Here is a 12,528-nt window from a genome sequence, read left to right on the forward strand (position 1 = left end):
GAGATCCAGATGCTCACCCTGGTCAGCAGTGTCGGCGCTGGTGGCCGCAGGCGCAGCGGAGGCCCTGACCCAATGAGCATGTCGATCGTGCCATCGCAACCAGCCATCGTGCCATCAGCCACCACCCTGTCCATCTCTAGTGGCCTGATGTTCACCGGTGCAAATAGCGCGGCCCGCCTTTGGAGCATTCTCGCTCGAAAGTTTGGGGCGACGGCGGTGCCAGTGCCATTCCCGTCACGGCCACCGGCAAACACAGGCTCAGCGACCATAGCGCTGCCACCGTGAGACAGCGATGGAATGGACAAGGTGGCAGCGCTACTGATGCTGCGGTCGACGATCGACGACGACAACGCCGGCTCAGCGATGGTGCCGGCGTGCTGGCCGTCGTAGACGTAGGGGTTCCAGCTGGTGCTTCGCTCCTTTTTGTGGGCATTCTGGTGGCCACCGAGCGCCTGCGACTTCAGGAACGTCTTGTTGCAGAAAAGACAGGGGTAAAGACGACGACGCACGTTCCTGCCGCCCACGTCGTCGTCGCCGGAGCTGCCGCAGACCGCCGGTGCCAACGTCAGGGACAGGTCCGCCGCCGCTGCCCCCGCTCGTTGTGGAGCACTAGATGGTAAGCACTCCATGCGCGCAAAAGCGTTTTTGATGTAAGCAATGCAATTTACCTTGCGGTCATGGGTTCTCTCAGCCTCGCTCTCCCGGTCTATCAATATCTATATATGTCTACATAAACATTATTGCATCTCAATCAAAGTATATATAACTTTGACGGCGACACATCACCCCCCACATACATTCACCATTTTTTCAAGCTGAAATTGTGCATGGTACATTATTGTTACTCGAACCATGACTTCTAACCCCTTGAACATATATTACGTCCTGACCACTTCAATTATATATATGCAAGTTTATTCAGAGAATGATTCTTATTGTATTCATTTTATAGACTTTGTACAATGGTTGGAAACGCTTCCTGATGCCTACCTAAAATAGCTATTTTTGTTGATTTTATTTGTCCAAGAGCATTATGGTCATTTCGCAAAGCCAACTCACCACCCCCGCCGGCCCACCCCTCCCGGCCCGCCCACGCACCCGAGCTCCTACGCGAAGGGAAAATGTCGCCGGCCTGCCCGACATCCGCCTCCCCGTAACACCGGCGCCCATCCCTTGCACTAGCCCTAGCCGTCGCCGGCCTACCCTCACCCTCGCGCGGCGCCGTCGTCGCCGGCCATACCTCGCCTGTGCCTAGCTAGCGCTAGCGCTCCTCCCTCCTCCCCGGCGCCGCCGCCTGACGTGAGCGGCACCTACGCCCACGCCTAGCGCTTTACGACCCATGGCCCCGCCGGCGCCGTCATCGCAGCTGCCGAGGAGACGTGCTTGGCCCCCGCCAGTCTCCCCGTGCCCTCCGTCGACAACGCTTGCCGTGGAGAACTCTCTGATCCGAATCCGATCAAGCTCCAATCGCAGAAGGCCAAGGTTCCCGTCCTTTTCACTTGTTTTGCATTTGATTTATCTCATATAGCATAAATTGGAAATGCAGCAATGCATTTGTTTCCAGTGTATGATCGATCCAGTCACTTGTTTTGCACTTAACGATGGATTCATAAATTCTAAATTTCATTCATCTCACTTGCGGACAATGTCAACAGAATGATATCTTGATTTCAAGATAAACCATTGCTCGTTGCTAGGACATGGTCATCTTAAACAAACATACTTTGCTTGGAGGATTATGTAATAAACTGCACTTTGGTTATTACTAAGATAAAGCACAGTTAGTAAGCATCTAAACTGAAAAATCATAAAAATGTGTCAGGTCTTTTTCAACAGTGATAATATAATGCGGTGAAATCTGGTTTCAGTTGCATGCTCTGCTACTGAACTTGTTTTTGATGTGTGACTATCTATCTACAATCTGTTGGTGCCACAGTGTTGAACATGTGCTATATGGCATTGATGCACATGGTAAACAATGTTTGTTTGTGAATTTGATTCTTGGCATATATTGTATTCCTCATATAGGTTTATTTATTTTTGGTGGGTTAAGTGGTGCTTATAACAGCACACGTGATTTGAGCAATCTAATTTTGAACTTGCTGCTGTCGTGACGCTTTTTGTGATGGAGTTGTTAACTGGGGTTGGTCAATCCTTTTTCTTTAATGATGATTGCATGTAGGCAAAGAACCCGTTATGCATAAGATATCTTGTAGGACGTGGCATGCTAATGTACTCTGTTTTTTTACTGATGCAGGAGGAAATGCCGGGTCTTGATTCTTTGCTAAAGAACAATGAAATTGTTAGGAAGATGTTTGGTAGTGAAAAAGAATGATATTGGTTTTATAACAAATACGCTAGGGAGGAAGGATTTAGTGTGAGAAAAAGCTATTGTGAGTGGGGCAACGGCCACAATGAGAGAACCCTTCGGAAGTTTGTTTGCAGTAGTGAAGGTTTCCACGAAGAGAAGGAGCTGAAGAGGGAGATTAAGAAGCGGAAGCCACGAAATATTACTCGTGTTGGATGCCCTGCTAAATTTGTGATTGCACGGGATCAGAATACAGGGCAGTGGTATGTGAAGGATTTCATCTATGAACACAACCATCCGATGGCGGAACGAGACCTTGCTTGTCTTCTGCGTTCACATAGAAGAATCAGCGATGAGCCAAAAGCTGATATTGTGGCGATGCAGATTTCTGAGATCCGCAAACACCAGATAATCGATATTATGGAAATACAGTACGGTGGGTATGATAAGGTTGGATTTACAACAAGGGACTGGTATAATTTCTGCCATCACAATAAGGTGGAGACAGTTGCTGCTGGTGGTGCTCAAACAGTCATCAGTAACCTGATAGAATGCAGACGTAGGGATCCGGATTTCTTCTTCGACTATAAGACTAATGAGAAAGGGCACCTCAAGGGACTGCTCTGGTGTGATAGTCAATGTCGGCTTGATTATGCAACATTTGGTGATGTCGTTGTATTTGATAGCACGTACAAAATGAATCGGTACAACCTGCCCCTTGATCCTTTTGTTGGGGTGAATCACCATGACAGCACAGTTCTTTTTGCATGTGGAATTATTTCCTAGGAGACAATTGAGTCATATGTGTGGATTCTTAGCACATTCTCTAATGCCATGGTTCAGAACATCCTGTTTCCGTGATCACTAATGGAGACCTTGCTATGCAGAGAGCAATCGGGCTGGTGTGGCCGAATTCATCACATAGGCTATGCATATGGAATATTGAGCAGAACATTATGCGTAATCTTCACAATGATGGTGTGAAGGATGGTTTCAGGTATTTCCTTTATGAGTATTGCTCCATAGAAGAGATTGAGAGGAAATGGCTAGAATTCTTGGATAAGCATAACATTATAGATAAGGAGTCGTGGCTGTATCAGATTTATGAGAGGAGGGAAATCTGGTGTGCTGCGTATCATGCTTATAAGTGCTACTTATGACCGAGGAGCAACTAGCGGAGTGAGAGCCTAAACTCTAGGCTTCAGGTAAATCTAGATCGTAAAATGACACTATTCGAGCTGGTAGAGCACTTTTTGACCACTGCCTTTTGTGGTTGTGCAGTAATGAAGCGAATCTAGACTTTCAAGCATCGAATTATTTGCCATGCTTAGAACCAGATGCTTCAATTACTGAGAAAGAGGCTGCGAAATTGTTCACACCAACAGTTTTTGCCACGGTGCAGTTCAGCATAAAAGCAGCCAAAAAGTGTTTTGCGAGAGAGATTCTAGATGGCTATGATACGATTAAGTATATTGTTGGCTGGGATGATAAAGGAGACGGAGAATACCATGTGTAATGTGAGATATGTGTTGATGAAGGTAATCTGAAGGGAATTCAGATAGATAACATTCAGGGATAGGAGCACATTCAGGTAAATGTAGAAAACATTCTGATAGATTTTCATTCAGATAACATTCAGGCCAATGCAGATAGCATTCAGATAGTTTTTCATTTCAGAAAAAAAAAATCAGATAGTCTCTCTCTGTTCACTACTTAATCATGACTGGTGATTTTCTCCAACTTCGCATCCTGACTTAACTTGGGCACTCCTCTACCAATTTAGTGTCTTTATAGGCAGCAGTCCAGCAGCAGCATCCATCACTGAAATAGCAGTTAACCATATGAACTATAGAGCTAATCATGTTATAATATTGACAGGGGAAAAACAGATAGTCTCATATTCAAAATGTGAGCAACAGAGCTAAGCATATGAGCTAGAGAGCAGCAGCAACCATCACTAAAATAGCAGATAATAGTAGATGCACATACAATAGTCTCAGGTTGACACATGGCCAACGATTAACAATTTTCAGATAAGGACCGTAACTAAGATTAACTATAGATAATAGAGATTAATTAAAGATGACTCATGACCAATGAATGCTTTGTCTCACCTTATGCTTCTTGCGGGTTCCCAAACAGCTTCTTGTCCATCAAAGCCAATGCTTTGTCTCGACCATCCTTTGCTTCTTGAGTCATCTGACTTGTGTCATCTGAAAATTAGTACAGAATATATGCAGCAACTTGCCATCCACCTTGTGGAAGCTCTGAAAATTAGAAGTACACACAAGCATCAGGTTACTGCTGCCCTGATGCTAGCCACAATTGAGAATTAGATAGGACCAGGAACAACATCAGACATTGCCTTGCTTACGGTGACTATTTGCCTTGGTTAGGCCCAACCAGCAAATCAAAAGGGAAATACATACTGTGACTGAAAATTGTCAAGAAAACAGAAAAGCAGCACATGTTTGATGAAGAGGAAGAAAGGTGGATGGTAAGTTGCTGCAGAGGAAGAGGAGAGCAGCAGGTGTGTACCATCTGGCTGTTGGTGAGGAGCGGCACATTGGGAACGGGGCTAAAACCAGGATGCGCGTCCCTGCCGCGGCCGTAGCTCATCTGCGCCCTGAGCATGGACTCGGCGACGTACTGTGGGTCGTCGTCGTGCCCTGCGCCACCGTCGTGCAGGCCGAACTCACCCTCCAGGTCGTCGACACCGTCCTCCTCCTCATCGCCTGCCACACACGAGTAGCCCTCGCGGCGCTCATACTCGTAGCAGGCACGGCAATTGGTGGTGGGCACCGGCTTGCCGAGCCCGCCCTCCAGCTTTGCCACCACTGACCGCCGCATATGTCGACGCACGCACCTCGCCACCCGCACCCCCCAGGCAGCGGGGATGGCCGTCGCCGCCATGGCCTCCACGTGCTCGGTTGGGGAGCTGAGGGCTAGTGAGGAGGGGTCAGGCCTGGATCTCGACGGAGACGATGCAGGAGCGGCGCAGCGCGTCGAGGTCCTCCTGTGGACAGATCAACAGCGGAGGACGGCGGCGGCACAGAGACGGAGAATACAGAGACAGCGCGAATGGACCCTAACAAGATGAAAATATTCATCTTTTTTTAAAGCAAATATTCATCTAACTATAGTACTTAAATCATACATCCCAACTATACTACTCAAAACATTATTTTTACAATTATGGATTTACCAGTTTACCCTTGATTAAAAAAAATTAACTACGAAAAAGGAATTGCCAGTCTTTTATTTGAAGTCATAATCCTCAGGCGTTGGGAGGCGTTATGGCGCATATGGGCCCACCGCCATAGACACATCTAACGCCTCCCGACGCCTCCTTCATTGACGCCTCTCAACGCCTTTCCTCATATGGGCTCACCAATCATAGACACATCTAACGCTTCCTGACACCTCCCGAACCATAGTAAAAAAGTTCTTCATTTTAACCTTTGTTGGCAGCGACTTGGACACAACACTATTCGCTCATCTAAATACAACAACAACAACAATAACAAAGCATTTAAGTCCCAAACAAGTTGGGGTAGGCTAGAGTTGAAACCCAGCAGAAGCAATTAAGGTTCAGGCACGTGAATAGATGTCTTAACATTCATTCGCTCATCTAAATAGATTCAATTTTTTGCATCTACGAAATTGTTGATCTTATCAGGAGACATAATTTTTGGGAAAAAAATTATCTGACTTTATATGAATATTTTGGTACAATGTTGTTACCTAAGTACAACAGTTATTTACTGTGGCTTCGGCGAACAAACAGAAGCATTTTTCCTGATGTAAATACTCTATATATTAGAGATTACTTTACTATTTGTTTAACATATATTTTTTGTTAGCAATCTACATTTACATTCATGAATAAACTAGAATGCCTGATTCCAATAAAGTATTGATACCAAGTTTCTCCTTGAACATATATGTTTTCAATTACCAAGTCATAGATCTCATCAGGGGTACAGTTTTCATATAATCTTGTCTTCATCCAACTAAGTCAGAAAAGGCAGGTATTAATTTTCAAAAAGAATCTGCAAACTTATAAGAACTTTCTATTTGCAGTGAGTTTGTTAGAACTATGGTAAAATAATCAACGACTGTTATAATAATTGGTTTATGATAGAAAGTGATTGTAATAATGTCGTTTCGATAGAAGGTTTGTTTAATGAATGAACTGTGTTTTGTCTAAATTTATTGTACAGATGATGTATTTCCATAGTTGATTCTAGCCCTGAAGCCGTTAGTGATGGTTCTAGAGGTTCAACCAAGTATGCTTTTTGCTCTCTCCTTGTATGTCAGTCTGGCTTTTCTAGGTACAAGCTATGTACCTAGAAAAGCCATAATGATCCATAATTTAGAATAGATGGAGTACTTTACAAGGCACTCATTGTAAAATCGTCGTGTTATATATTTTTAAATGACGGTAACATATAATATATATATTTTCTACTGTAGTACAATCAGTCTCACTTTTACCTTGGACAGATCGTCCAATGGCTCTATATCTTCTCATATAGACAAGCTAGATATGGGACACACATATAAGACACCCAACCTTTAGTTTGGTCACATGCATAAATACTCTTTTAGGAAAAAAGTAATATTGTACTAAATTATTTATACTGGTAAAAATTCAAAAATGTACAACAAAATCGGTGAGCGTCTTTGTTCCTAAATGTATCCGAACCAAAAAAATTTAATCTATTATTATCTACACATATTTTACCTCTGAATATATACATGGTACAGACATATATACTGCATAATATGGTGGAATAAACAAAACTGATCTCACATATCCTCTATTTATGCGGAAATTAAGCCATTTATGAGCTCAAAAGGTGCACAAAATGGAAGCCACAGCGTCAAACAGTGAAACCAAACAGGTATGCCCAATCATCACAAGCATCTCTTACTCAATACCTTACATGCATGCACCAACAAGCAAACTTTTCTGACTAGTACATGGCAAAAATGTAGAAGTTTGCGTAACTTCCACCATGAACAAAATGCATGAAGATGGACATCTATCATGATTTCATCATAAGCACCCAAAGGATATCCATGTATATCTACGCCAGTGGACCATCAGCTCTGTTTGTTAGAAATATCACAAATGTAAGGCGTTTAAACTCTTTAGGGAGGAAGAACTCCATTTTTTGCCATAAAACTTCAGCATTTTTTGTTATCAAACATCAAAATCAAAGAAATATGAACCCTCCCTAAAGAGTTTAAAGTTTAGCGAGAAAGGTGCCAGGTCAAGAAGCACTTTTTATTTAGTCCTTATTGATGGTCATACATAACATAACCAATGCATGTAACCTATACGCCGCCCTTTAGTTCGGTGGGCCAAGGCCATCCATATGACAAGTAAAAGGTAACAGACATCAACATCATCCATTACTGATCAAGTAGGTATATTTCGCCCATCACTCTTAACTGGACTAATGGTGATGGGCTTCCATTTTCATATGTCACTTGGTGGTGCATTTTGAACCATTATTTGAATGCACTTCTAGTGATATGCTCCAGAGCAACGTCTTCAATGCGTTGACCATTCACTACTCCAGATCTCTGGATCAATAACGGGTTTAAGCCCGACATCACTGCTGAAACGGATCTGGTAGATGGCATTTACCAGTGATGGGGTTTATCGACCATATCACTGCGCTGGCGCATGGTTCCCAGACAGTTTGGTGGATTCAAGTGGCAAATGATAGTATCATACTCACTCATGGTTCACTGGATTCAACTATATAGCGACATTCATTTTTTCCATTTTATAAATACTTTATTATTACATTTAAATAAAGGTTACTATCTCATATTTTACATAATATTTTAAATATGACCCATTTAGCATCTTTCTATGTAGTTCATGGATCGATTCACGAAGGATTGTGACACCTTCTATGCCACTTTATTATTGCAAGTTTGCGACCTTGGTAAAAATCTTGAAGCTCACGTTTAAAAGGCGAATTGATCTATATTGTTGAACCTTGATCGCCTCTTGACACTTTGGTATTATATAGTGTAACAATCATATCCCAAGTCAAAAAGAAGTTTTCTGTTATAGAGTTTTCAATCTCAGGGGACATCTACATTTTTATTAAAATTTTTTCTAAAATCATTTTTGTAAAATTGACCATGAGTTAAATCCTTGTTTCTTTTGTAAAGGAGTAACTCTATTCATTGTGTAATTATTAGATTACCTGGATTGAGATGGTAATGGGGTTAACTCATCCATTTGACTAGAAGCATACCTCAGCTCGCGTGTTGTTACGGGAATCGCAAATAAATTTTAGTGGATTGTGTGCTATGCTGATGTGGACAAATAAATGCATGTTATTGGATACGTAGTTTGGTGACGTTGATAGTTTGCATAAATAGATATGTGTCATAATCGCATGGGTTAGTGGGTTGCTGATTTGGATGACTTGTATGTTGTGATAGACTTCCAGTGGGGTTTAGGATTAAGAGATATAGATAGATATAGATAAAGCAAACAAAAAATGAAGTGCAAGAGTACGATCAACCAACCTATAATTTCTAAAACAAACACCCTATTGCAAAACAAACCAAATCGATCCTACTTTTCTAATAACGAGAACAAAATCGATCCCAAATAAGCAAAACGACAACCTCGCGTACGGAATTAACCAGGTAGAGGCTAGAGCTTGGCTACACAGTAACCAATGCCCTGCAGTTTTGGTATGTGGTGGATGACGCAGGCGGGCCAAATCAATCCGTCGAGGGGCTTTCCTACTGGCCGGTTCTTGGTTACTAAGATTCTCACCATCCAGAGCGGGTCAGCTAGCTAGCTAATGTGTTGCTCGATCAAATGGCGCTGCGACACGTGCATCCGTACGTGCCGATAATTGGTGACACTTGACCGGTAGTGATTGGTGATACACATCAGGGAACCAAGCAAGTGGCCGTACATTCGCGCACGAGCTGTGTTTCCTCAATTATTCAGGAATAAACTGTGGATTGACGTTCCATATTCATCCAAGATCGATGTGTGACGTATATCAGTATATGTACACACAACATATACAATAATTCATTACAATAGCTTATGTTGGGCCACTTGGATTTCTTTTCTCACTTGTGATCATGTGTCACGAGTAAAAAGAAAAAATCAACCACATTTCACACGAACCAGGCACTATAAAAAATGGAACCTGGTTTTTGCTACTTTTCTATATATGCCACATGCCGTTTATCTATCAAAATAGTGGGTACTAAGAAAACAAATCCACTAAAAGTTGTCTTCCAACACTAAGTCAAATATTTAATATAGACATATAACCTAAACTAACTAACTAACTAAACTTAAAATAAACCTAAACATAATAACTAACATTCTAAACTAGTCATAAAACACATGCACCTACATGTACACGTACAAATCGAGGGAAGAACCTAAACACGGGTTTGTAAACTTAACTGATCTACCTAAACAACTTTGCATATCCACCAAAATCAACTTTGCTTCAAACCCTAGCTACCTAGCTAACTAGGATTTGCAAAATACACCAAACTAGATCAAATCGATGCGTGTAAATTGAGGAGGAGAGGGTGGATACCTTGCTCTCGAAGATCTACGAATTAAATCCATGGTTTAAAGGTCCAATCAAGAGAGTAGAGAAGGTAGGACGGATTGGGGAGAGAGAGGGGGCAGAGGGGATGCAACAAAGAAGTGTGAATCGGTCATGAAACTAGCTACCACGGGCTTATGGTTCATAGCTCGACGTCATGGGACATGGCGCCGAGCTAAGCGCCAAGATCTCTGGTGCTGAGCTCGGTGCCATGGACCAAGGTGCTAAGCATTAGAATGTCACCGTCACAAAGGCATCCACGCCAACCCTTGCCTCTGATCTCGACGTCAAGGCCCATGGCATCGAGGCATGTTACCTTAGCGCCATGGGTCATGGTGCCAAGCCTAGGGTCTAAAAGCGAGTTTAGGAGGCTTAGTTGTATAAATGTGAGTAGTTTTTTCAAACCTTTGAAGGATCGACGCGATCGCCACTACAGGTGCTGAGCCTAATCAAAGAAGAAATTGGACTCGTCACAAGATCTATTGGGTGTCCTATTCTACCCCAATAGTTTTACTTTGTTTGATGTGCCTCTGTCTGTGTGTATCTTCTTATATGTAGATTTGATTTGTAAAACATCGAATTGCTTTCTTATATGATATAGCAGCGCTCCTGCTATTTTTTCAAAAAAAGTTTTTTTTTAAAAAATGATTAAATTAAAAAAAATCAGGAAAGGTGAGGCTGGTGGTATTCATGCTTCAAATTGTTGATCGCAATATTGCATCCGTCTGTGTCCCACAGTGAAATAGACAGCACTTCGTACGGGGCCTCGATGCAAGCCATAGAAAAACTAGCTATGGCCAGCGTCTGGCGACAAGAGGAGCAGGGCTCAAATTAAAGGCGCACGTGGTCGGCAACAGCACAGTGACCAATTCTACAGCGAACCATCGATAGGTGCAGGTTGGAAACGGATGTCACGGAAATCCGAATTATTCTTGTAACATGGATATCTGTATTCGTATCTATTGGTAACGTGGATACTAAATGGATATGTCCGAATTCGTTTTTCAGTATTTTTCGATCTCTCTCCATGGCTTGACTAATTATTTAAATTTAATATTACTAATGATGCATTGAAACTATTTATTAGTATATCTATAAGTAATATTTAATATTAATTTAATACTATTAATGATAAGCAAATATTAAATTAATTTTAGTATTTTTCTAATTTAGTTTCAACCTAATGTATTTTTTGTTGCAAATTATTTTAATACTTTAATTTATGTTTTGCTGATGTAAATTATTTTATATAATTAATAATTTTATGATAAATATTATATAGATAATGATTGATTAATTGATATATTTAATTATTAAATATTTATTGATAACTATATTAAGGTGTATCATTTATGTCCATGTCCTGTTCATAAACTTAAAAATGCAATTCTAGGTCGCTTAACTTGTTAGTTGCTGCATCGTAGATCAATATATACTATTTCATCAGCAATTGTTTTTTTTTTGGCTGAGGTGGCATGCTAGCATTGGTATTTTTTAAAAATTCTTCCACTTGTGTCTTTCCTCTCCTTTTCTCTTTGCACCTCCTCATCTTAGCTCCATGTCTCTTCCCGTTCTCTCTCTCGCCCATTCTTGCTGATGTTCCTTGTCCATTCTTGCTGATGCCAACATCATCACCACCTAAACACCACGCCACAGCCACCCAAACCCTGCCTCCCCTTCCTTGTCAACGCCCCCTGCCCCGCCCTCCTACGTCGTCGTCCCATGGCAAGCCACCCCTGCTGGCCAGCATCCGCTTTGAAGGATTATTTGGATGATTATGTGATTATGTAGATTCATATTCAGTGATACTGAAAATCTGTGTTGGAATGCTGCGGAGCCTAACCTACATATCTAGATTAGATTCTGGCTTCTGGGTGTTTTTTATGAGATTTTCTGAACCTGCTGAAACGTAAGGTACGTGTTGTTTGATTCTAGTCTAGGTAAGGGAACGAATCAGCTACCGGCCGGCGTTACCTGTTCTAGGGAACTAAAAACGTCATTTGTTTGGTTCCCTTTAGGGGTGCTTTTCATTTCCGTTACACTGCTTGGTAGGCAACAAACAAAACTACACTAACCAGTGCTCAAGGCTAGGCTAGGGATGTACGTATCATATAGACGAGCATGCCTCAAGGAGTCCATGTAGATGACCCTGGCGTCGATAGCCCGCTGAACGGCGAGCGTGGGCAGCAGGACGATGATCAGGTTGGGGCAGCCGACGAGATGTACCTCTCCCCATGCCCGGCTAGGTGCAGCTCCTGCACCCCGAGCATCGTGGCATGAATGCTCTTGCCATGGAACCGCAGCACGGAGCTCTGCACCACACCAACCAGACCTCCCTACGGGCACCATCGGTGGCGTGTACCGCCGTCATAGAGACCTGCTCAGGGAGGACGTTGAGGCCTCTGGACGTGGAGCAGGGTTTACAATACCGGTAAGAAAAAAATTTCGGTCCCCAGTGATAAATACGAAATTTCAGAAATTTCAGAAATATCGGTTCAAATTTAAATAAATTTAAATTGAGTTTTAAACAAATTTGGCATCATTTCACTAGAAAAACTCTATAATCCATCATCATCATAAATTTATATAACATCGATG

General features: G+C 42.2%; 1 protein-coding gene across 1 annotated transcript; it reads left to right on the plus strand.

Annotated features, from left to right (window-relative positions):
• Nucleotides 1-1,339: 1,339 nt before the first annotated feature.
• Nucleotides 1,340-3,824, plus strand: LOC136548032 (protein FAR1-RELATED SEQUENCE 5-like). Its single transcript, XM_066539689.1, has 5 exons — nucleotides 1,340-1,396; nucleotides 2,258-2,313; nucleotides 2,362-3,043; nucleotides 3,196-3,431; nucleotides 3,590-3,824. The coding sequence occupies exons 1-5, from the start codon at nucleotides 1,340-1,342 to the stop codon at nucleotides 3,822-3,824; spliced, it is 1,266 nt and encodes a 421-aa protein (XP_066395786.1).
• The last annotated feature ends 8,704 nt before the right edge of the window (nucleotides 3,825-12,528 follow it).

This window comes from Miscanthus floridulus, chromosome 4 (assembly GCF_019320115.1).
Source record: "Miscanthus floridulus cultivar M001 chromosome 4, ASM1932011v1, whole genome shotgun sequence".
NCBI classification, from domain to species: domain Eukaryota; kingdom Viridiplantae; phylum Streptophyta; class Magnoliopsida; order Poales; family Poaceae; genus Miscanthus; species Miscanthus floridulus.